The sequence below is a fragment of the Homalodisca vitripennis genome, unplaced genomic scaffold, assembly GCF_021130785.1.
Source record: "Homalodisca vitripennis isolate AUS2020 unplaced genomic scaffold, UT_GWSS_2.1 ScUCBcl_1161;HRSCAF=4439, whole genome shotgun sequence".
NCBI classification, from domain to species: Eukaryota; Metazoa; Arthropoda; class Insecta; order Hemiptera; family Cicadellidae; genus Homalodisca; species Homalodisca vitripennis.
In genome coordinates this window covers 1-27,134 of record NW_025777271.1, presented here as the reverse complement: position 1 = coordinate 27,134, position 27,134 = coordinate 1, and the positions used below count along the sequence as shown (strand labels likewise).

At 30.1% G+C, this 27,134-nt stretch overlaps 1 protein-coding gene across 1 annotated transcript; it reads right to left on the bottom strand.

Moving 5' to 3' along the window:
• Positions 1–15,622: 15,622 nt before the first annotated feature.
• Positions 15,623–16,558, bottom strand: LOC124371254. The gene has a single exon (XM_046829590.1). It carries the CDS (start codon positions 16,556–16,558, stop codon positions 15,623–15,625), a length of 936 nt encoding a protein of 311 aa, XP_046685546.1.
• Between the last annotated feature and the right edge of the window lie 10,576 nt (positions 16,559–27,134).

Sequence of the window (27,134 nt, the reverse complement as noted above, 5' to 3'; positions counted from 1 at the left end):
TGATTTCTTAAAAGCATGCCGGTTAATTGTATATATTCAACGCAGAAACAGTTCTTGTTTCTCCTGTATTTGTTATCTTTTACTCGTTTCCATTTTAGACTGCCCTATGTAGTCATAAAGCCTTCTTCTTTCTTCATATTGAAATATTACCATTAAAATAATGTTTTATATTTTAATATTCAAACTTTCGAGGTCTTAAAAAACAGTATTAGGCAAACATAGCATAAGAAATACACTATATAACATAATACTTTACGCATAATATTCAAAGTATGGACTTGTTTTAAATAGTGTTACTTATTTTATTTTTTATATTTTATACTTATCTGCAGATAAAACGGACTACACCATAAAGTCCTTGTATAGTATTAAATATGTTGAATTGGTTTATTTCCAAAATCTTACATTTCAATGGCCCCGCTAAGTACAGCACTTGTCAGTGGGGTCCAAATTAGATTATCTTAACTAAATCATACATTGTATTTATTAAACTACGTATCAAAATTTGCACTTATTATTTTGTTAAAGTTTACAATAAATAACAGCATACCTGTTTGTTCTCTTTACATTTCAAATTATTAACAATGACAAAACCTGTCTCTTAACGCTTAAAATTAAGTTCATGTTCCTAACTAACATATTTGCACTGGTCATATGGTGTGATCGGAATGTATGATTTCGATTCAGAAGCAGTCGATGTCCTACCCAATTCCAATCATTATAAGACAAGAATAAATACCCCCTTCCATCAGGCGTTCCTTGATCCTTGTTCCGCCACTACCAGTGTTTATGTCTGCAATTGCAATGCACGTGCAAATCTAGCATGAGTTTTGTTCTAATTAATAACGTTTATTTTAGTAGATTGTCAAGAAATAAACAAATGTGTTAGTTTATTTCATCCATGTGTAACATTTACAGCATTCAAAATATATTTCAACGTGTCTGTATGCCTATAATATAGTCTACGATATGTGTTTGTGTTATCCCTGTGCTATCCTAGCTGTGTTTTGGTATTGTGTTGTTGTGTACGTGCTATTGTGTACGTGTTATTGTATTGTCTTTTGACGTATTCATATATAAAAAATAATTCATTTTCTTACTTCTTCCAAAATGTAAGTTATATCATATTGCATATTGCCTAGTCATATGTCACGAATTTAAGTTCCCTAACCACTTTTACTGGAGTATAGGACGCAGCCACCACCACAAACTGCACCCCCTCCCATATTTAGTCTAGGCTCTCACACCAATAGCAAACCCTAGCAAACAGTTTATTGTTGGAATTGATACAATTAATGTGTTATACTCGGTATGTTTTTACATTAAAAAGTATGATAATGAAACTAACAAACTTTGTCAAGCGCAACTTATATATTATTAACAACAACAAAAACTATAGGCTATGTTTTACAACTATATCTATAACAATGTCTTAAAAAAAATCCCATCGTCACACCTATTATTTTAAACACAAATAAATGACAATATATGTTATAATTTGCAGCAAAAATATATAATTTAGTCTGTATCACATTTATCCATAATAGGGCAAACAGATCCACCATGGGTTCTTGAAGCTTAATCAGGTTACATAAATAATTAAAAACTATTAAGCTAGGCTATAACAAAATCAATAACATATAATAATAGCTATATATACTAGGCCTATATTTTTATCACATATATAAAAATCTAATAATATCTATTCATAATATTCAAAAGCATAACAAAACTATAAAAAATATAACAGGAACCACAATAACAGATTCAAAATTAACAGACCCGAACAATAACATAACTAAACTATATAACAATAACAATATAGTATAAGCCAACAACAAGTTAATATATTATATATTTATCTGCAACAATCATTATACAACCACTAATGTCCACAATAACATGACAATAATAACATACATACATAAGTAGATAGTAATATGGCGGTCCTAGCGCACTTTTGGGACAGTCAGAAAATCAATAGAAAATACTGTTTAAAGGACAATAAACGAATCTGTAACTCACGAATGAAAAATTACCGAATCTATAGCTGTTTGCTTTTACTTTCTTGAGCTGTCAAATCAATCTATTGATCTCATATCTGCTTCTAATCAACGAAAATTCTGTTGAAAATATATTAAAATCTTAATGACAAATATTGGAAAAGTTAAAGAAAAAAATATTGAAAAAATAGTATTATAGAACTTAAATTACCTCCTACAAACCAATATAGTAATAAAAGTACTATTTTGTCCTATAACTATACTATTTTTTCAATAATTTTAAGTCTTAGTTTACAGATTTTTCTATAATAAATAGAAGAATCTATCACTGTTTCACCAGAAATTGTGCTGATTTCTGTCAAATTCTAGTAAAAATCAATACTTTTTAAAATTATTAGTTAAGAAATTTTCCCTATTTAAATGGAGAGGAAAAAGGTATCATGTCCATACTGCAAAAAAGACATTTTTGAACACCATTATACCCGACATTATAATTCGAAAAATCATCTAAAAAACAAACAACTTTACGAAAGTGAACTAAATTATTTGAGGAATTGGGCTAAAGAAAATCAAATTGTCGATCATGAAAAGATGTACAATATAGAAAATTTACGAGAATTAAAGAGAAATTTCAAAGTTGAAAAGAAAAATCTCGACCTATTTAATGATGAAAAAATTCATTCAATAGCTGAAAAGTTGGCTATCGAAACTAACGACAAAATTAAGTCTGAAATGATCGAAGAAATTGACAAAACTCTTAATGAAAAACCTGAAAATATCATAGATGTAGAAGTTTTATCCTCAATACACGGTCTTTTCAAGCAATACATTTTAACAAACTTAAACGACAATTCCATGTCAATTTACAAATACCTATCAAGTATGAGGCCAGAAATTAAAAGTTTAATCGAAAAATTTCAAGAAAATGTTAAAAATATGAAAGGTTATATCTCTTTGGAATGTGAATACGAAAGAACTTTAGTGAATGGTGAAACACAAACGTGTCCAATGTACTTTACTATAAAAGCAGACGAGATCTTTGATGTAAACGACTTTATTACTAAGCAATTTAATAAATTAACACATCGAGAACAGACAAATCATCCAAATAGAGGTTCTGGATGGACATTTAAAAGTTGTAAACAATTAGTTTTGAGCCTTAATAAACACGAATTTATGAACGCAGGATCATATATCGATTTGCCAAAGAAAATCAAAGATAAAAAAGCTTGTATAAATATCAAAAATAAAGATGATTATTGCTTTATTTATTCTATCCGATGCGCTATTGAAAAACCTGAAAGAGACTGCGAAAGATCAAAACAATATGAAAATTTTGTAAATGACGAGATATTTTCAGGTTTCGAGTATCCAATGTCCTTAAAAGATATACAATCATTTGAAAAACGAAGTTACAATTCCAAGTAAAAATATCCAAAAATGTCTATAAATATCTACAGTTATGATGAGAAACTCAATATTGTTCCATTACAAATTTCTGAAAAATACGACGCTGAGTTAAACATTGACTTATTGTATGTTAAACAAGAAGACAAATCTCATTATGTTTTGATAACCGATTTAAATAAGCTCGTGAGTTCTCAGTTATCTAAACACGAACATAAAAAATTGCTATGTAGAAGATGTTTAAGCCATTTCTACAAATCTGGAGATTTAACAGATCATTTAGAAATTTGCAAAGAACATGAAGTTTGTAAGCCAATTATGCCGTTTCCAGGTCAAACAACAACATTTACTAATTATCAAAAGAAATTTTCTCATCCTTACGTTATTTATACGGATTTTGAAAGCATATTAGAGAAGATTCCTACATGCAAAAACAATCCGCAAAAATCGACTACAACCAAGATTCAGAAGCATATTCCTTATGGTTTTACTCTATATTTAGTGTCAAATGTGACAAATCGCATGTATAAACCGATATGTTATCGAGCAAAAAATGAAGAAGATTTGCCAAATGTTCCTGCAAAATTGTTTGAAGAACTCAATAAAATTTCAAAATACATAGCTACAAAATATAATTCTAAGAACAAAAAACCTATGAAATTGACTGAAGAAGAAGAAATTTCATACCAAAATGCAAACGTTTGTCATATTTGCGAATGGTCTGCTTATGATGTTGAGTCAATTCAGTATGGTTTTACTCCTGATAGTTGGAAAGATAAGAGTTATAATAAAGTAAGAGATCATTGTCATTTAACAGGTAAATTTCGAGGCGCAGCTCATTCATGTTGTAATCTGAATTTGAAATTTCCACAAAATATTCCCGTTTTCTGCCACAATATGTCAAATTACGATACTCATTTGTACATAAAAGAATTGGCAAAACAGTATGGTAATGTTGATTTGATCGCAAACACCGATGAAAAATATATAAATTATTCAGTAAATTCAGGATATGGGTATGAGTTTGAAGATGATAAACCAAGAAAGTTCATCAAGTTTTCGTTCGTAGATACGTTCAGATTCATGGCATCGTCTATTGAAAAGTTAGCTAAAAACCTCAAAAAAGATGATTTCAAGCATACAAATCATTTTTATACAAGATGGACGAATATTGAACGCAATTCTAGATAGACAACCAAATGACGAAGAAGAAATCTTTAAAATTCTATCTGGAAAAGACATATTTCCTTACGAATTTATCGATAGTATTGAAAAACTTGATTACACAGAAGACCTGAAAATTCAAGATTTCTATTCACTTTTGACAGACGAGAGCATATCTGAGAAAGATTATCAACACTACTTGAGCGTTTGGAACAAATTAAAAGAGAAAAATCTTGGAAATTACTCTGATTTGTACAATATCCAAGATGTATTATTGCTCGCTGATATATTCGAAAACTTCAGAAACATTTGTCTAAATTGTTACAAACTTGATCCAGCACATTATCTAACAGCTCCAAGTCTCGCATAGGACGCTATGTTAAAATTAACGAAGATAGAATTACAGTTAATTAGTGATTATAATATGTATTTGATGATCGAAAAAGGTATTCGCGGAGGCATTTCTCAATGTATTAAACGATATGTTAAAGCAAATAACAAATATTTGAAAGATTTTGATGAATCAAAGCCTGAAAACTATCTGTTGTACGTCGATGCAAACAACCTTTATGGGTATGGCCTCATGCAAAATTTACCATATGGCGATATCAAGTGGATGGATCCTAAAACGTATACAAAAGAAGAGTGGAAAGAAGCAATTTTGGAACTCACTGGCGACGAAGATTATGGCTATATTCTCGAAGTTGATCTAGGATATCCAACAAATTTACATGAACATCACAAGGATTTACCTCTTGCTCCCGAACATTATAAAAACAAACTTTGCACAACTCTACTGGATAAAACTGAATACGTTGTTCATTCGAGAAATTTGAAATTCTATCTGGAACAAGGTATGATTTTGAAACATGTGAATAGAGTTATAGCATTCGATCAGAAGCCTTTTATGAAAAAGTACATTGATTTTAACACAAACATGAGAACCAAAGCTACAAGTGACTTCGAAAAGGACTTTTATAAGCTGATGAACAACTCAGTTTTTGGAAAAAGTATGGAAAATGTGCGAAATAGATGTGATATCAAACTAGGAAATGAAGAATTTTCAATTAAACAGGCCAAGAAAACAAACTTCAAATGCTTTAATATCTTTGACGACAACTGTATAGCGAGTCACATGTTCAAACAAAAGGTTAAATTTAACAAACCGATCTACATAGGATTTTCAGTTCTTGACCTATCAAAATTGCTAATGTACGAGTTTTATTACGATAAATTAAAGAAGTTTGATCCAGATTTGAATATGTGTTACATGGATACAGACAGTTATTTTCTAGAATTGAAACGAGATCCTTTTAAAATTATTAAAGAAAATATAGAGGACTTTGATACGAGCGATTATCCAAAAGATCACGAATGTTTCACTACTAAAAATGAGAAGGTAATAGGGAAATTTAAAGATGAGTTAAATAGCGAAGTTTTAGAAGAATTTTGTGGATTGAGATCGAAAATGTACTCGTACAAATATCTAGACAAAAATCCAGTAAGATGCAAAGGGATTAAGAGAAGCGTTGTAAATAAAACAATAAATATCGAAAACTTGAAGAGATGTTTGTTCGAAGGTAAAGAAGAATTTAGGGAGATGACAGTAATCAAAAGCTACAAACATGAGTTGTACACAGTTACCATAAACAAGCTGGCACTGAACGCTAAAGATGATAAGAGAATTGTCCTAGAAAATAAGTGTTTCACGTTCATGTTTTACGTTTCGTGTTCACGTTCCACGTTCACGTTCGTGTTTCACGTTCATGTTTTACGTTTCGTGTTCACGTTCCACGTTCACGTTCGTGTTTCACGTTTTTACGTTTCGTGTTCACGTTTTTACGTTCCACGTTCACGTTTCAAAATTTTTCTAATTAAATGGTGAACGTAACTTCTGAAGAAGCGAAAAAACTTGATCAAATCGAAAAGAAATTAATCAAAGAATTTAAAGAACAGATTCGAATTGATGAAAAAGAACAAGAATTTATTCAAAAAATCAATCAACCTGTAACTTCTGCAATAAAAAACGTTGAGGGCAAAATTGAAAATGTTTTAAGTGATAATCAAAATTTGATGAATTTGGTTCCAGTTGTACGACAATTTGCCGATATTTCAATTCCAGAATTTGAAGAGTTTGAATTGCCAAAATTATCATCTTCAACACCATTTAGACCTCGAATCATTGAAGACTCTACCATAGTTGAACCAATAAGTCCTGGAACAACGGATATAATAATTGGTGAAATTGGTAAAAAGTTTCTTCCTAGAGCAAAGGATGATACATTTGGTTTGTATTGGGACAGAAAAAAGAGAAGTTTTATGATTGGAAATTTACCCGTTAATTTTGAACATAATGATATCATTATTAATGAAAAAACATATGAAGGAACTCAAGGTTTATGGAGATTATTAACAGACTATGACGCTCCAAAAGATAATTTATATTCTGAAGAAGATTTGAAAAAGTATACAGAAATTTTATGGGAATCTGACTCAATTTACAAAAATAATGATCCATCTACTAAGAAGCCTAAGTCAAGTAGAGGTAAAAAATATATGAAATTAATTAAACCAATTTGGGAAAAACGAATCGAAGGATCAGGTATAAGAAAATACAGTGATAATAAGATTGAGTACAGATATATCGACGATTTGACAAAACTCGATGGAATTATAAATTATATTTATGCTCAAGAAAAGGCTGGAAACAACAATTTTTTGAACGAAAAGAAAGCGATTAAGGATTTTATTTCGAACAAACTTGATGAAATGATTGAAAAACCTGATGGAATTAAATATTTAAAACGAGTTTTGCCGGCAATAAGTTCATCTATGATTGAAGGTAGCGGACTTTTAAATGATTTTATCAACAATTTACCTTTTGAATTACACGTACCAACTTATCAGTATCTGGGGCCTGGCACAAAACTCGAAAAAAGACTAAAAAGAGGAGATCCTGGTATAAATAAATTAGATCAAGCTGCTATGGAACACGATATTTTTTATGCAAAACATAGAGACACAAATTCCAGACATATAGCAGATAAAGTTTTGCAAGATAAGGCAATGGATAGATTTTTATCAAAAGATGCTAGTTTAGGTGAAAGATTTGTTGCGCTTCCAACAGCTGGAGCAATGTTTTTGAAGAGAAAACTAGGAATGGGAATCGAAGAGAACTTGAAATTTTAACTATATAAATGGAGTCACTTGTAGGCCTACTCAATAATCAACTCAAATTCAATAACACAAATATCTTAACGATTGTAGACGAAAACAATATGATCTGGTTTAAGGCTAAAGATGTTGCAAAAATTCTAGAATATGAAAATACTATGCAAACGATCAGATTAAACGTTGACGAAGATGATAAATTAACGTTTAAAGACATGAATCAAGGGGAGCTATTGAATAGCTTACCTTCAAACTTTCAAGAAAACACTGTTTTCAACCTTTACACTCAAATAATAGCTTGTTAAATTTTTTCTATCTAAATGGAGTCTGTTGTGGATCTACTCAATAATCAACTTACATTCAATAATAAAGACATTTGCACGATTGTTGACGAAAATAATGAAATTTGGTTTAAGGCTAAAGATGTTGCAGAAATATTGGAATTTAAAAATACGAGACAAGCTATCGTAGATCATGTTAAAGAAAAATACAAAAAAAGCTTTGAAAACATAGATTCTGACAAGGGTATCGAATCGCGACTCTTACAAAAATTACATCCAGACACTATTTTCATCAATGAACCAGGCATATATTCTTTAATACTGAAATCTAAAATGAAGATTGCAGAAACGTTTCAAAATTGGGTTTTAGAAGAAGTTTTACCGAGTATTAGAAAATTTGGTGTGTACAAACTTGAAAACGAAAATAAGCAGTTAAAAGATGAAATAAAACAGTTACAAATTAAAGATGAAATGAAATCATTGAAAATAGAGAATCAAGAATTGCGAATGGAATTAATGAAGAGAGATATGGTATGTAATGATGTTGATAAGAAAAAACACCATGTTTTTGTGTTAATTAAGAAGAATCACATGTGGGAATGGCCTTATTACGTTATCAGAGCTCAGAAACGAGAAATACCAAACCGATTAAAACATCTAAAAATAAATTATCCTGAATTAGAGATTTTGTTCATTGATGACGAACCAAATTCTATCAATCTGTATAACCAAATGAAAGAATCTTTGAATATTTTATACAACGGAAATCATTTTACTACAAATATGGCAAAATCTCGACTGATTTATAGAATATCTAAATTGCACGTTGAAAATGTTAAACTCTCGAATTATGATATTTTGTCTGTAAATGTTTAGCATAACTAGGTAACCATTGTAGAATTTTTTTTTCATATTCACAAGACGTTTCGTTTTTATAACTTTCGCTGAAAATTTTTTTAGCACAATCTTTGCAAAAAGCATCTTTTCTATCTTTACTATACTGCCAGTTATTAAATTTAGAAATATTTTTAATTTCTTTACAAAAGTAACACTTGTTTTCTTCTAAAGTTAATTTGTCCATTTTATCATATAATTCTTTATATTTATTATGACAGTCTTTACAATTATATTCAAATCCATATTTTCTTTGCTTATTCTTATAAAATTCTTCAAAATCTTTAAATTCTTGACACTTTGTACACTTCTTTTGGGCCTCCATTTATATAGAAAAAATTACAGCTTTGACTTTCTCAATTCATATTCGTAAACACTTCCGGTTATTTCTCAATTTTCAAAGTTTCCAAGTTTATTTAATTCGTCTAATATATCAGATTTCGCTTCATTTTTATAGCCATAAGGTACTGTATCGATCTTATTTTCTAGGACAATTCTCTTATCATCTTTAGCGTTCAGTGCCAGCTTGTTTATGGTAACTGTGTACAACTCATGTTTGTAGCTTTTGATTACTGTCATCTCCCTAAATTCTTCTTTACCTTCGAACAAACATCTCTTCAAGTTTTCGATATTTATTGTTTTATTTACAACGCTTCTCTTAATCCCTTTGCATCTTACTGGATTTTTGTCTAGATATTTGTACGAGTACATTTTCGATCTCAATCCAAAAAATTCTTCTAAAACTTCGCTATTTAACTCATCTTTAAATTTCCCTATTACCTTCTTATTTTTAGTAGTGAAACATTCGTGATCTTTTGGATAATCGCTCGTATCAAAGTCCTCTATATTTTCTTTAATAATTTTAAAAGGATCTCGTTTCAATTCTAGAAAATAACTGTCTGTATCCATGTAACACATATTCAAATCTGGATCAAACTTCTTTAATTTATCGTAATAAAACTCGTACATTAGCAATTTTGATAGGTCAAGAACTGAAAATCTTATGTAGATCGGTTTGTTAAATTTAACCTTTTGTTTGAACATGTGACTCGCTATACAGTTGTCGTCAAAGATATTAAAGCATTTGAAGTTTGTTTTCTTGGCCTGTTTAATTGAAAATTCTTCATTTCCTAGTTTGATATCACATCTATTTCGCACATTTTCCATACTTTTTCCAAAAACTGAGTTGTTCATCAGCTTATAAAAGTCCTTTTCGAAGTCACTTGTAGCTTTGGTTCTCATGTTTGTGTTAAAATCAATGTACTTTTTCATAAAAGGCTTCTGATCGAATGCTATAACTCTATTCACATGTTTCAAAATCATACCTTGTTCCAGATAGAATTTCAAATTTCTCGAATGAACAACGTATTCAGTTTTATCCAGTAGAGTTGTGCAAAGTTTGTTTTTATAATGTTCGGGAGCAAGAGGTAAATCCTTGTGATGTTCATGTAAATTTGTTGGATATCCTAGATCAACTTCGAGAATATAGCCATAATCTTCGTCGCCAGTGAGTTCCAAAATTGCTTCTTTCCACTCTTCTTTTGTATACGTTTTAGGATCCATCCACTTGATATCGCCATATGGTAAATTTTGCATGAGGCCATACCCATAAAGGTTGTTTGCATCGACGTACAACAGATAGTTTTCAGGCTTTGATTCATCAAAATCTTTCAAATATTTGTTATTTGCTTTAACATATCGTTTAATACATTGAGAAATGCCTCCGCGAATACCTTTTTCGATCATCAAATACATATTATAATCACTAATTAACTGTAATTCTATCTTCGTTAATTTTAACATAGCGTCCCATGCGAGACTTGGAGCTGTTAGATAATGTGCTGGATCAAGTTTGTAACAATTTAGACAAATGTTTCTGAAGTTTTCGAATATATCAGCGAGCAATAATACATCTTGGATATTGTACAAATCAGAGTAATTTCCAAGATGTTTCTCTTTTAATTTGTTCCCAACGCTCAAGTAGTGTTGATAATCTTTCTCAGATATGCTCTCGTCTGTCAAAAGTGAATAGAAATCTTGAATTTTCAGGTCTTCTGTGTAATCAAGTTTTTCAATACTATCGATAAATTCGTAAGGAAATATGCCTTTTCCAGATAGAATTTTAAAGATTTCTTCTTCGTCATTTGGTTGTCTATCTAGAATTGCGTTCAATATTCGTCCATCTTGTATAAAATGATTTGTATGCTTGAAATCATCTTTTTTGAGGTTTTTAGCTAACTTTTCAATAGACGATGCCATGAATCTGAACGTATCTACGAACGAAAACTTGATGAACTTTCTTGGTTTATCATCTTCAAACTCATACCCATATCCTGAATTTACTGAATAATTTATATATTTTTCATCGGTGTTTGCGATCAAATCAACATTACCATACTGTTTTGCCAATTCTTTTATGTACAAATGAGTATCGTAATTTGACATATTGTGGCAGAAAACGGGAATATTTTGTGGAAATTTCAAATTCAGATTACAACATGAATGAGCTGCGCCTCGAAATTTACCTGTTAAATGACAATGATCTCTTACTTTATTATAACTCTTATCTTTCCAACTATCAGGAGTAAAACCATACTGAATTGACTCAGCATCATAAGCAGACCATTCGCAAATATGACAAACGTTTGCATTTTGGTATGAAATTTCTTCTTCTTCAGTCAATTTCATAGGTTTTTTGTTCTTAGAATTATATTTTGTAGCTATGTATTTTGATATTTTATTGAGTTCTTCAAACAATTTTGCAGGAACATTTGGCAAATCTTCTTCATTTTTTGCTCGATAACATATCGGTTTATACATGCGATTTGTCACATTCGACACTAAATATAGAGTAAAACCATAAGGAATATGCTTCTGAATCTTGGTTGTAGTCGATTTTTGCGGATTGTTTTTGCATGTGGGAATCTTCTCTAATATGCTTTCAAAATCCATATAAATGACTAATAAATGAATAAATGAATAAATGAATTTATTTCCCATAAGTACAAGACAGTAATACAGTATTGGAAAAAAGCGAGAAATTAATCCGGCCACTTTATCCAGTAGCGTGACTAGTTGAAACTATATACAATACATTAACATAGTAAATCATAGTCTAGCATTTAGAATATTTATAAAAGAAAATCGCCAACTGTAACATCTGTTAGTTCAACTACAATAATTTTGAAAGAAGAAAATAATATTAGTGGATGTATAAGTAATATGATGTAAGTTAAGCAAACAGATGGAATCAATTGTAATGAATATGAAAATAGTTATCCTATATATTAGTTAAGTAGGTAATAAATATGCCTAATAAATGGGTTAAAGTTATATCTTATATTAGAAAACTACCAGCAAGAAAATAACAATTATTTATACTACTTAATTATACTAAGACATAATTAAGATATTCCACATCTTGTTGTGAAGAAAGCCAAGTGACTGTTTCTTTGCAAAAGTGTTTGAAATTATTAATAATTTTGATTTGAAGTGGCAACTGATTGAAATATTTAGGACCTAGATATTGAAAGGAGTGACGAAAAATAACTTTGTTGACTTTGGGTAATTTAAAACAGTTATTTACAAGACTTCTTGTATTGTGAAAATGGTTTGTCGTTGTGTTTTCTCTATTCCCACTTCTGATATAAAACAATCTCAGAACTTTAAAAACGAAAAGATGCTGAAAGGGTAAAATTTTTAATTGTTGAAATAATGGAAAAGAAGTTGTTCTTTTGGTTTTTTTAAGAATTATACGTAAAAAGTAATTTTGAGTGGTTCTTAACTTATCTATTAATGTTTTGTATGTTCCTCCCCAGCATGGTAAAGCGTATTGCAGTCTTGAGTTGATGAGGGCAAAATATAGTGATCTCAAGAGTGTCAAGTTACAAAAATTTCTCAAAAAATAAAATTTTCTAATTTGTGATCTTAGTTTTGCGTGTAAATCTAATATATGAGGTTCAAAAGTCAATTTTTCATCGAGCAAAATTCCCAAATATTTAATAGTTTTTACTTTTTCTAAGGGCTGGCAGGTACATAATTGGAAATTACAGGATGTGGAGTGAAATATCAAGGGGGAGGGTAGATCAAAACCAAAAAAATCAAAAGTTATAACCTTGGTCTTATTTACATTAACCTGCATTTTATTTGCAGAACACCATTTTCTGAGTACTAAAAGATCATTGTTGATTAAAATGTCTAGTGAATTAAGGTTTTTGTGAGTATAAAAAAGTGCAATATCGTCTGCAAAAGCGATAATATTTCCATTAAAATTTAGGTTCAACAAATCATCAATAAAAATAGGAAAAAGGGTGGCTGAGGTCATAGAACCTTGAGGGACACCCGTTTGGACAATTTTTGAATCACTAAAAGTGTTGTTAATTTTTACTTGTTGTCTCCTTTCTTTGATAAAACTATTAAACCAGTCTAGAGCAACACCTCTAATTCCTGCTAGCTCTAATTTTGTTAGAAGAATTTCATGATTCACCATATCAAATGCTTTTTTAAAATCAATAAAGAGGCCAACTGTTTTAAGTTGCGAGTTTAAACCGGTGAAAATATAATCTGTTACTTTAATTAATGCACTTTCCGTAGATCTCCCTTTAATAAAACCAAATTGTTTACTGCTTAAAAAGTTCGTTCTCATTAAAAAGTTATTTAATCTTATCATCATTATTTTTTCAAATAATTTAGAAAAAACAGAAAGCAGGCTTATTGGTCTTAGGTTGTCTAATTTATATGAATTGGGCTTTTTCAAAAGGGGCACAACTAAACTTAATTTAAGATTGTCTGGAAAAATACCATTACTGAAACTAATATTGATTATATACTCTAATATCGGGGCAATTTCATCAATAACATGTTTTAATAAATTTACGCTAAAATTATCATAACCTGTAGATCTTTTATTTTTCAAATTAAGAGCAACTGTTTTGATCTCATCTACTGAGGTAGGAGCTATGAAGAAGGAATTTAGGTAAACATGGGTGGGACGGAGAATTTCGGCAGTGAGTGTACTTGACTGACCAGACTGTATCGAGATAAGATGGTTGTTGATTTCTTGTGCGATAGCGCGTGGTTCTGTTATCACAGTCCCATTATCCAATTCAATACGCTCAATACAATTATTAGCTTTGCTGCAACCAGTTAAATTATTAATAATCTTCCATTGTTGTGAAACATCCCCTTTACAGTTTTCTAACTTTTTCGAATAAAACTCGTTTTTTGTAAAATCGATTTCAGATTTTAAGTTGTCAGAAAAATTGTTGAAATAGTTCATAAATGTTGAGTCATAAGGTCTCCTTCTTGAAATTTTATATAACTTTTTTCTTTTATCTATTTTTTTCAAAATCTTTGAAGTTATCCAAGGGCTCAATAACTTAGCTTTTCTTATTTTACTGTCAGTTAAATCTGTCTTACTACTACTATCTACAATATCGTTTAATATTTCTTGAAATTTATTAAAACACAAGTTAACATCTTCCTCAGAAAGAACCTCACACCAATTGACATTTCTTAACTTATCCTTAACTACACTAAAATCGACTACAAACTTACGACATAAACTAACTGTTGACTTTTTATTATTTGATGAGTCATTAAACTTTAGTCCCAAGACACAGTGATCAGTAATACCTACATCGAACACACCACTAGAAAAGAGATTTATATATCTATGTCGAACAAAAATATGATCAATAAGTGTTTTGGAATTAACTGTTATTCTTGTAGGTGTATTCACCAAGGATGTAAATCCATTATTATTTAATATACTATTGTAACCATTTGTTATAGTGCTAGTTTCCAGAATATTAATATTTATATCTCCGACGTATATTACGTTATTTGTAACTCCTGAAAGAAGCTGTGCTAGTTCAGTTAGAAAAACGATTTCAGTTGTATTATGCAATCTATATAAACATATCAGCTTAAAATAAGATTTATTTATTTTAATATTTAACAAAAGAGAATCAGCTGATAACATATTGAAAGGAGGGCTTATCTGAGTACATTCTATTGAATTATCTATAAAACATAAAACACCACCTGCTCTATAATTATCATTGCAATTTGTAAAAAGTTTATAGCCTGGTATATTATATAAACTAGCCTCATCACTATCAATCCAAATTTCGCTAAGAACAATAAACTGAATACTACATTTTATTCTATCTATTTCTGCAATTAAAGTGTTAAAATTTTTCCTCATACTCCTTATATTTGCATATAGAAAATTGTAATTATTCCTGTCATTTTCCAGGTAAAAGAAATCTTGTAACTCGGAGTACGAGTTTTTTGTAAACATGTTATGGCTCATTTAGGCTATGTGTCTTCTTAATAAGCAAATGTAATAAATAGATTTAAATAGATAAAATAAATATAATAAATATAAGAATAAATAGACTATAAACTAAATAACAGACAAATAAACTATAACAAATAACAAATTTGGAATAGATCAACAAGATAAATATACTATAGTGAATAACAATCATATAGACTTCAATAAATAAATAAATAACAGTTAAACAGAATAACATAATACAAATACGGTTTAAGAAACAGCCCAAACAAGCTAAAATATATAAATACAAAAATACAATTGATATAATAACAGTAGGCAGCAATGCAACTTTAAACATATCTCTTTTGTAACCAATAGCTAGGAGTGTATACAAAGGCATAATAACAATCACTTACTTGTTACTTCAGCTTGTTGAGTTCCTCATCGTTTTCAATCCTAATGAACCGTTCCCCTTCACACTTCCGCACAAAGAACTTGCCATCTTTACACCAAGCGAACTTGTAACCACTTTCTTTGCACTTATTCTTCAATTTTGACAGAAACATTTTGTTTTCCGGTGTCAAGTGTTCACTGACGTAGATTTTCTGGGCGGGGAAGGCGGCATTGATCTGCTCGGCTGTCATCGTCTTCTTATCCTTGAACTTGTTGAGCAAAGTGTCTCTGACGGTCCTTCTTGAGAACTGGACGATGAGTGGCGGAACTCGATCCTTATTGAAAGATGGTACTCGGTGTGCTGTTGATATGTCGGTCTCCTGGATCTCAACTCCTAGGGCAACTCCAACATCTCTCACCAGGCCGCTCACATTCTCTTTTGGTGTCTCTGGGATCCCGTTAATTTCAAGATTATTCTTCCTAGAATATTGTTCAAGTGAGCGAACTCTGCCCTTCAGAGAGTCCACCTCAGCTGTAAGGGCCGAATTTAAATTACGAAGGTTTTCATTTTCTTTCTTAACTAATGCTAACTCACTCTTTATTTCCTTCATTAGATTAGTTGACTCATCCATCTTATCAGAGACAAACTGCATAGACCCCGAGAGCTCATTTAACTCCACCCTCACAGACTTAAGCTCGACAAACATTTGTTGCTTGAAATCTTCAAGTGCTTTAAGCAGTTCTTTAGTAGATTCATTGCTTACCTGCGAAGGAGTAGCGCCTGATGAGGCCCGGCAATCCCTACACCTCCAATCTCTAAAAGATCGAGTTTTGGCTCCATCAACGTCCCTCTGAATACATCGAGCATGGTAGTATTTGTTACAGCTTCCAGCACACTTAATTCCCTGTTCACCTCCCTCACTATCAAACGATCCATCACAGACGGCACAGTTATGCGACATCGTTAGTTTTAAAGTTTATTCGTTTTAAAGTATCAGAACTCTTAAATAAAATGAAGGTTTTATATTATTGGCGCGACGCGACAGGCAGTAGCGTGCACTCGACGTGAGCGATGTAGATAAGCTGTTATCAGCTCGGCGGACTGAGCTAGACTCAGTAAATAACGTAAAATAACGTAAGGATCAGAAAATTTCTTTTGATAATTAGTAAATGTTGTTGTTTGACCTGGAAATGGCATAATAGGTTTGCATACTTCGTGATTTTTACAAATTTCCAAATGCTCTGCTAAATCTCCAGATTTGTAGAAATGGCTTAAACATCTTCTACATAGCAATTTTTTATGTTCGTGTTTAGATAACTGAGAACTCACGAGCTTATTTAAATCGGTTATCAAAACATAATGAGATTTGTCTTCTTGTTTAACATACAATAAGTCAATGTTTAACTCAGCGTCGTATTTTTCAGAAATTTGTAATGGAACAATATTGAGTTTCTCATCATAACTGTAGATATTTATAGACATTTTTGGATATTTGTACTTGGAATTGTAACTTCGTTTTTCAAATGATTGTATATCTTTTAAGGACATTGGATACTCGAAACCTGAAAATATCTCGTCATTTACAAATTTTTCATATTGTTTTGATCTTTCGCTGTCTCTTTCAGGTTTTTCAATAGCGCATCGGATAGAATAAATAAAGCAATAATCATCTTTATTTTTGATATTTATACAAGCTTTTTTATCTTTGATTTTCTTTGGCAAATCGATATATGATCCTGCGTTCATAAATTCGTGTTTATTAAGGCTCAAAACTAAATGTTTACAACTTTTAAATGTCCATCCAGAACCTCTATTTGGATGATTTGTCTGTTCTCGATGTGTTAATTTATTAAATTGCTTAGTAATAAAGTCGTTTACATCAAAGATCTCGTCTGCTTTTATAGTAAAGTACATTGGACACGTTTGTGTTTCACCGTTCACTAAAGTTCTTTCGTATTCACATTCCAAAGAGATATAACCTTTCGTATTTTTAACATTTTCTTGAAATTTTTTCGATTAAACTTTTAATTTCTGGCCTCATACTTGATAGGTATTTGTAAATTGACATGGAATTGTCGTTTAAGTTTGTTAAAATGTATTGCTTGAAAAGACCGTGTATTGAGGATAAAACTTCTACATCTATGATATTTTCAGGTTTTTCATTAAGAGTTTTTGTCAATTTCTTCGATCATTTCAGACTTAATTTTGTCGTTAGTTTCGATAGCCAACTTTTCAGCTATTGAATGAATTTTTTTCATCATTAAATAGGTCGAGATTTTTCTTTTCAACTTTGAAATTTCTCTTTAATTCTCGTAAATTTTCTATATTGTACATCTTTTCATGATCGACAATTTGATTTTCTTTAGCCCAATTCCTCAAATAATTTAGTTCACTTTCGTAAAGTTGTTTGTTTTTTAGATGATTTTACGAATTATAATGTCGGGTATAATGGTGTTCAAAAATGTCTTTTTTGCAGTATGGACATGATACCTTTTTCCTCTCCATTTAAATAGGGAAAATTTCTTAACTAATAATTTTAAAAAGTATTGATTTTTACTAGAATTTGACAGAAATCAGCACAATTTCTGGTGAAACAGTGATAGATTCTTCTATTTATTATAGAAAAATCTGTAAACTAAGACTTAAAATTATTGAAAAAATAGTATAGTTATAGGACAAAATAGTACTTTTATTACTATATTGGTTTGTAGGAGGTAATTTAAATTCTATAATACTATTTTTTCAATATTTTTTTCTTTAACTTTTCCAATATTTGTCATTAAGATTTTAATATATTTTCAACAGAATTTTCGTTGATTAGAAGCAGATATGAGATCAATAGATTGATTTGACAGCTCAAGAAAGTAAAAGCAAACAGCTATAGATTCGGTAATTTTTCATTCGTGAGTTACAGATTCGTTTATTGTCCTTTAAACAGTATTTTCTATTGATTTTCTGACTGTCCCAAAAGTGCGCTAGGACCGCCATATTGCTATCTACTTACATACATTAATATAAAATTCTCCTATATTAATAAACATAATAAGTTAATAATATCAAGACATTTTTATAGGGATCTATATTTCAAATTTATCACTTATATATATATATATATATATATATATATATATATATATATATATATATATATATTATATATATATATAACTAAAATATTTATGCTTTTATTTTAGTTATATTTCCATCAACAGTTAAAATGACCACAATATTGGAACTAAGTTTTGCGGAGAGTCCATGAAATAGGCTAATTATGAAAATAAACTATTTTTAATAAAAAGTAAATGAACACTATTTTAAAGAAAATATTTTGTAAATTTTTTCGTCATTCCGCTATTTTACTTTAACATTCATACGTGGAAATAAAGTTTTTGGTTTACTTATTATCTGACCGATTTCATCTAACCATTCCTCATATTAATATAAAGTTTAAACTTATTGCGAAATATGATTTACAATACTCCTAAACAATTCTTATTATATCAATAACACTATGTTAAATCTTCCAGTTTAGTAACGACAAATTTTTTAAATAAAATATAAATGTGATGCAATCCTCAATGAAACAAGAGCAATTGATTCGTAAACAAAAACAGTCCGTGTGGAAGACCCTTCAGCTGAAGTGGCGGTGTAAGTGCGGAATATCCACCCTTATCTAAGAGCTTGTTACCTTGGGGTAATATTTGTTTTATGTTTTTATTCCTCTTTATATAAACACGTAAATGCCTTTAAAAAATACCTATAATTATTGTTAGTCTGCATGTATAACTGTAATTCGCTTACATTTTTAAAGTTGGTGAAACCAAATTATACTAAGTTTCAGGAATACAATTTTGTCTTTACATGTTCAGATGCACCAATAACAAGTAATTATCATGAGTGCGATCAAAAAACTGCTTGTCGATGCATTTGTATTTTGTAAATTTAAAACATAGGAGGATGTATAATTTTAACACACACAAATCAGTAAAATGTAGAGTTAAGTGATTCATTTCACACATTTAGAAGTTTTATTTTAGAAGTACCTAAACTGCATTATACCAGTTTAATTTTGAAATACTTTACTCAGTAATATATACAGTGTTAGTTTGTAGTTTTTACTTTTGGAATTAAAAATATCCATCTCGGATGCTTATTTCACTTTCTAAAATGTGTATTTATAATTTTGCAATAAATTGGAAGATTTGGAGAATTGTTGAGAGGTGTTGATCACATTATTAAGTATTTTTAGTTACAATAACTCTGATTTGATATGGAAGAATAAACATTGTGTCGTAGTAAAACAAGTACGTATAAAATAAATAGCTAAACATAAATACAAGAATACGAAATTGTCATGAATCGAGCTTAAAATTTTTCATGAAGCCTAATATTTAAATCAGAACAAAGAGGACTGATAATTGTTCATGTTCTCCCATATTTGGCTGATCGTTTAAAAGTTTTACATTATTACATCGTTCTTGCGCGTAATCTAACAGGATAGTAAATTATTTACTGTTTTTCATTCCTCCACATTATAATGATCACGTATTGTAGACATTTTATAAAATATAATTAACAGTATTTTTTGCCTATCTAACTGATGTCAACGAACTAAAATGTAAAAAAGAATCATTAAATAAAATAAATGTTAGGCAATATAATAGTACAGATATTTCGATAGCGGTATCAAATATTATAGGACACGTTTATGAGATAATTAACTCTATATTTATACATGATACTATTATCCTCCTTGTTGGAGGTCTTCTACAATAATGAAATATTTCAAAACAATGAAACATAGCTCTAATTTGATATAGAAGAATAACAATGTATCGTAAAATAACAAGTACGTATAAAATAAAAACATAAAAATAAATATAAGAACACGAAATTACTATGAAGCGAGCTGAAACTTTTGCATGAAACCTAATATTTAAATTCAGTAACAATAGGATTGGTTATGGTTCATGTTCTCCCATATTTAGCTGATTGTTTAAAATTATTATTACATCGGTCTTTCGCGTAATCTAACAGGATAGTAAATTGTTTACTGTATTTCATTCTCCACATTATAATGATCACGTAATGTAGACTTTTATGAAATATAATAAAGGATTCTTTTGCCTATCAAATTGATATCAAGGAACTAAAATATAAAAACATCATTCTAAAACATAAATGTTAGGCAATATAATAGTACAAATATTTTGATAGCGGTGACAAACATTATAGGACACTTGTATTAGATCATTAAATTTATACTTATAAATGATATTATCCTCCTTGTTGAAGCTCTTCTCAATATAATGAGTAATATGTCAAAACAATGAAACAAACCGTAAAGTTTAACCTGTCATCATAATAATTTGATACTTTAATATTGATAGGTACACTGAATCGACGTTATGTTACATGAATTAAATATATGTATTATTGTGCTATGTGTTCATGTAATTATTACTGATTTTATCGTTAATGAAACTTATAAATCATAAGTAAAGATTTTTAGCAAATTAGTAAATGACCTCTAGTAATTCATGATATTATATTCTTGAATGTTGTTTTCAGAACCACGGTCTATGCGTAAAATATTTTTTTTATGAAATGAGTTACATTTTTATGTGAAATTCGTGGCAATATTTATTTTAATAATCTTGTGAATTTTACGTAACGTTGTGAATTAACGTTCATTTATTCAAACAAACATTACTTAAAATTCCATTAACAATGCAGATTAAGTTATTTAGGTAATACAATGAAACATTTGGATACTAAAATTAGTGGATACGTTATTTACCAGGAAACACACCCGTTCTTAGTAGGTCTTTCATTTTATAAACAGACAAGAACCTAGATTTCCTCAATACTGTTGTGCTAAAATACTTATTGAAGTCTATGAGGTAAATGATAGTAATAACTAGAACAGTATACATTGGCAACCCATTAATACTAATTTTAGTTTGCCATATTTCAATCGCCTCTTAGATAAATCAGATACATGTTTCAATACTTACCGAGTCTCTGTCAGTTAAGATATATTTATTTGTGAAACGCTACTTCCTGGAATTTCTCCTATTTGTTCTAAGAAAGATTCTAAATTGCTTATAAATACAGTTAGATATTTAAAAAATTTTTTAAAGAAAAATACAGTATGCAACTGGAATCATTAAATTATGGTAGGTCCTTAAAAATAATAGTACTTGGACGTAAATAGTAAATCTAGTTGGACGTTACAAAGGAGTAGTTGGTGTTACGGTCAGAGACTTGTGGTTGATTGATCACCTGCGATATGGATAGGATACGTTGTTAAAACACCTCAGATTTGTTATATATCCTGAAAAGTTTTTTTCTGTTCATGTTTTGGAGCCCGACTATTTTGCTAAGATGTTGAAAATATTCTCGTGCGGCTGCTTGACAGAGTGCTATTTAAGTTGTGGCAGTTATTATAACCCATGTGGGCCTACCCATCTTCCTTGTTCCCATGCATAATGTTATTTTATATGTCCTTTGAAACCTAGAATTTCACATGCATTGTAAGCTGAGACTTTTTCAGAGACTTTGCTCTTATTCTTCTAAGGACTTCCTTTCAAAGGCGGAAAATATCTCGTGATATGTCACTTCCATATGTAGGTTCTAAGTATTATTTGTTCTGATACAAGGCAAAGTTATGTTTGTTTAAAATTAAATTAAAAATTCCATACAAAGAGCCAAAAAGCTATCATGGGTTGATTAGTTAAGAATACACTTTTTCATTAATTTTATGTATCAAAATTAGATTATTTAAAAGCGTAAAATATAACTTTTGTAAATTGTTTGTGTACTCAAATATTTCAAATAGTTTACCTTGTATCTACTTCACCACCAAACTTTGTATGCTAAGTTTTTTGTGAATTTTAAACTTTTTGTAGCCTACTAAATTGTTGTATAACTAAAAAAGGGATGTTATATTTAAATTATTAATAGGTTGTGTTGAAAACCTGTGTTATATCCAACTATAGAATAGGTTTGAAACTATCTATTACCATTTTTTTATTCTGTTAATGCAGTTTGTTGTTATATGAGCATAATCGTAAATGAAATACGATAAGTATTGCACGGTGTAATAAATATTAGTTTATGACGCTATAAACTTTCCCTGAATAAAATATATTACTATTACCAGAAATTGTGATATACATTTTATTTAATTGTTAGTGTGTGAACAAACTTTATTCATAATTAATTTATAGATGTTACTCAAAAGCCATAAACAAATTTGTAACGTAGGCATGGAACCTACATTCTCTCAAAGCTATTCCGTTTTTTTGCAGTGTTGTAATGAGTACTAAAGAATGATATTTACACTGATGACTCGACAGGAAATTGTTTTCTAGCATGCTTCTCCCTAACACGCAAGTTTTCCATGGTGCAAAGCTCTTACTACTGTTGTAGTTTGCTTCAGTGACTGGTGTAGGGTGTTGGTTTTTTAACCCAGCAGGGTGATGGCCCTTAAAGCAAGTGATCTTGATCATAGCACTTATATCAAATTTTCGTTCTCTTCTGCTGTACCGTACCTTACAAACTACAAAATTATAAATATCCAATTGGAGAGATATTTTATGACATTATTTTTTTTTGTGAGAAGACACAACGATAGGACATACGAATAATTATATACATATATATATATATATGTATATACATATATATATATGTATATATATATATATATATATATATTTATTTACTTATTTATTTATACAGGGCGTTTCAAAAAAACTTTAAAACTTTTAAAATTCATATGACATTTATTTAACAAGGTACAGTGCTGGTTTTGGTGTTTTTTTTTAATGGAAAACAGTTTACTACTCGCGTAGTCCGCTAGTGCCTAATCACGCCGCACAAGCGCTAGTGACAGTTACGTTAAACATGGCTGCCTTCACTGGACCGCAGCGTGTTAGTGTTGTGTGTTTTGGTTTAAATAATCGAAGTTACAATTTTGGGGGTAAATGTTTACGAAAACACTTTTGTTTTTTTACGTTTGCCATGATACATATGAGTGTAAATAAACACTGTAGGATGTCAGGAATTTGTAAAATTTTTACTGAATTATTGAGTGACGGAGGATATAGGTTTTTATATTGGGTTTTTATTGAGTTCACCTTTAACCTCTTGGGTTTTAATTATTTATCTGGGATTTTGAAATAACTATGTTTTTCGGGTTTAGAAAATATTATATTAAGATTGCATTTATGTATAAATATAGTGTAATACTAATATTTTATTATTATAATGTTTATAATATTACTTTTACCTTATATGCAAGAACAGACCGTGATTAGTTAGAATAGAAACAAAATCACTAGAATATTGTTTCAGTGATGTGAGTTCTTCGTTTGAGAAAGTACGTATATTATTTTGTAATAGGTGATAAATTTTATCATTTCCATGTAACCATTAGCAAAATGTTTACATGTGACAGTTTGTTCTTTCATGATAATATTATGGGCTATATAAATATACCAAGTGATTTACTACTATATAATAGGTACGTTTGCCAAAAACCACACATATTGAGCTTTGATATTATGAAAAATGTATACTTAATTTAATCTTACACTATGAAACATTGCGGGAATATACAATGTTCTGTTAACATGATAAATCCTGAATGGTATATAATGTATCTACACGTATATAGCTGTACAGGTGTAATATGAGAGTCACACGTTGTTGGGACATGTTTATGTGTTTTTGCCTCAATGGAATTCGTCGCCAATGTTTACAACACCCAAATTGTTTTAGCTTCACCTCCTTTTTGTTGTTGTAACAGAAACTAAAAGCTCCACTGCACACATTCTTACTTCTTTCTTAGAAATTAGTTTAAATAATACGATCCTATAAAAATTTAAACAAAATAATTTTCAATATGAAATTATCATTGAATGCATTAAGTTATGAGTAAAGGATATTATTTTCTTTACGTAATATTTTGTTGAATACTTGTTGATTAATCTCACTTTCCATGACATACTTTAATGCATATGTATGCGTCATAAAAGTTCTTTTAAAATTAAATGTTTATACGATAAAAAATAGGAGCAAATTTTTCTTTGACGATATATTTAAAACTTTCTAAATTTTGTAGTGCTATAAGTGAATGTAAATGTCGTGTTACTACAGCAAGATATTATTTTGAGTGTTTTTCCAGAAACCCGTAGGTTTTAACTATTATTTATATTATACATTACTACCATTAATGCATAAAATATGTAATGTATGCAATATGTTTTAACCTAATTTTAATGAAGGAATAAAATTTAATTTTTTAAAGTTTAATATTAGTCTAACAGCGTAAAGAATAGTATTAATTATTATACTCCGTAAATCAAGAATATTTAAATATAATTAGAAATAATATCACGTAATGTTTGGAAACGCAAGTAAGAAATGTTTCTAAGTACCCAGCTCAAGATAGGTCTAATCTATCCATAATAATGCTACTGTCGATGTTTATAGAATACTGATAATTCTGTTCTTAATTTATATACAGGGTGATTCGGTTAGTGTTACCGGCACTTTCTGAGCTGATTGTACTATAAAAAATAAATAAAAAAGTTCATATAAACATGGGTCCGGAAATGCTTCCTTACTGGGTTATGGCCAATTGAAGATTTCACCAAAAATTGTGTGCAGGAGGTCAAATGATGATTTGCCGCGTGTTTATGAAGAGATATTTATAGGCGAATGCAACTTTTTCTAACGGATTTTTAGATGAGAAATTGAATAAAGTTCATCTCATAGCTGTATCTCATTAATTTTTTTTGTTATACTACAAAAAACAGAAATAAAATAATTTTGAAAACACTTTTTTAAGGTTTAACGGACAATTATTTGTTAAATAGGCATTGAAGACCCACATTTTTACAAAGAAACTTGCAGAAAATTTTATTCTGAATAAAATTATGTGCCACACGGCTATTAACAGCGAAGTATTAGATTCTGGAATTTAATTTTACAACAAACATTCTACCAAGCAAGAAATTCCAAAGCAAAGGAAAACCGCATTTTAATGACATAGAGTAGCCTACACATAAGATTTATTAGAATGCAATTTAAATTAAGTTTTAAATAAATTATTGTTTTTCATCTAAAGCTTATAATACTACGTACCACTTTTCATAACAGGTGTTCCAAAAATCAGTCCTTGTACACTGTCCATATCAATACACTTAGCAGCTCGCTTTCTGATTGATCGAGTTATCCTCCGCAACGCTGCACGATTGTTTTTGATTTGTGCGGCGGCATCTTCAATTCGATTTATTAACTCGTGTATTTACTTTTTTCCTAGTACACCAGGTTCTTCATCCAAACCCATATACAGAAATCTAATGGAGTTAGATCTGGTGATCTTGGTGGCCAAGTGTGTGGTCCACCGCGACCAATCCATCGCCCGGGAAACTGCTCGTTTAAGTGCATTGTTACATTATGGGAAAAGTGGGCAGGGGCACCATCATGTTGATAAATAATATTGCACCTTGCTGCTAATGGAACATCTTCTAATAATAGTGGTAGTTGTTCTGTAAGGAATTCTAGGTACATGCGGGAATTTAGATGTCCTCGGAGAATGAATGGTCCTATTAATCGATCATGAATGAGTCCACACCATACATTTACACTAAATCTGTGTTGAAATTTGCGCACGATTGTACTATGTGGATTTCCCTCTGCCCAAGTGTGTTTCATTGTGAAGGTTGTGTTGACGCCATCTCGGGAAATTGAGCTTCATCAGTGAATAAAATGGTTCTATGATGTTGACGGTTTCTAATTAACCAGTTGCAAAATTCCAATCGAAGAGGAGGATATGTTGGTGTTGAATACTTTGAACTTGTTGTTTATGGTAAGGGAACATGCTATTTTTTGCGCAAAGTTCTCCATACTTCAGACTGAGACACTGCGAAATCGCCTAGAAAAGACGCCGTGTACTGACACCAGGACTGCGTTCAGTAGCCATGATTATAGCCTCTTCCATATCTACATTATTCTGGGCAGGGCGATCCCGATAATTATTAATACTAGGAAGTTTACCTGTTACTCTTAGGGTACGAAATGATCCACTAATCGTTTTTGGGTTTGGAACTCTGCGATTAGGAAATCGTCTTCGGTATTCTGCAGTAGCAGCGGTTTGCATTTCCGTCACAAACGCCTAAGACAAATACCATGTCGGCATATTCTTCCGTTGTAAATAACAAAGGCATTGCAATTGTGATAGTAAGTTACTTTAAAATACACTTCACTAACAAAACGAGTAGTAAATTAATTGTTATTAAATTGCACTCATTAAACTAGTACAGAATTGGTAACAAATAATTTTGGATTCCTCAATAAATTGCAGTGTAATTGTTAAAACAGCTGATTTGTGATACCAACTTATAAAAACATAATTTACCTTCTGTAAAGCTAACGTGACAAAGATATGTAGGTACATGATGTAACCATTTGGATAGTCCTAAAAAGTAATAGTATTATTGTTTTTTAGTTGAGCATTAATCTAT

Coding starts and splice junctions, on each gene's coding strand:
- LOC124371254 (XM_046829590.1), bottom strand. CDS start 16,558: ATGTCGCATAACTGTGCCGTCTGTGATGGATCGTTTGATAGTGAGGGA.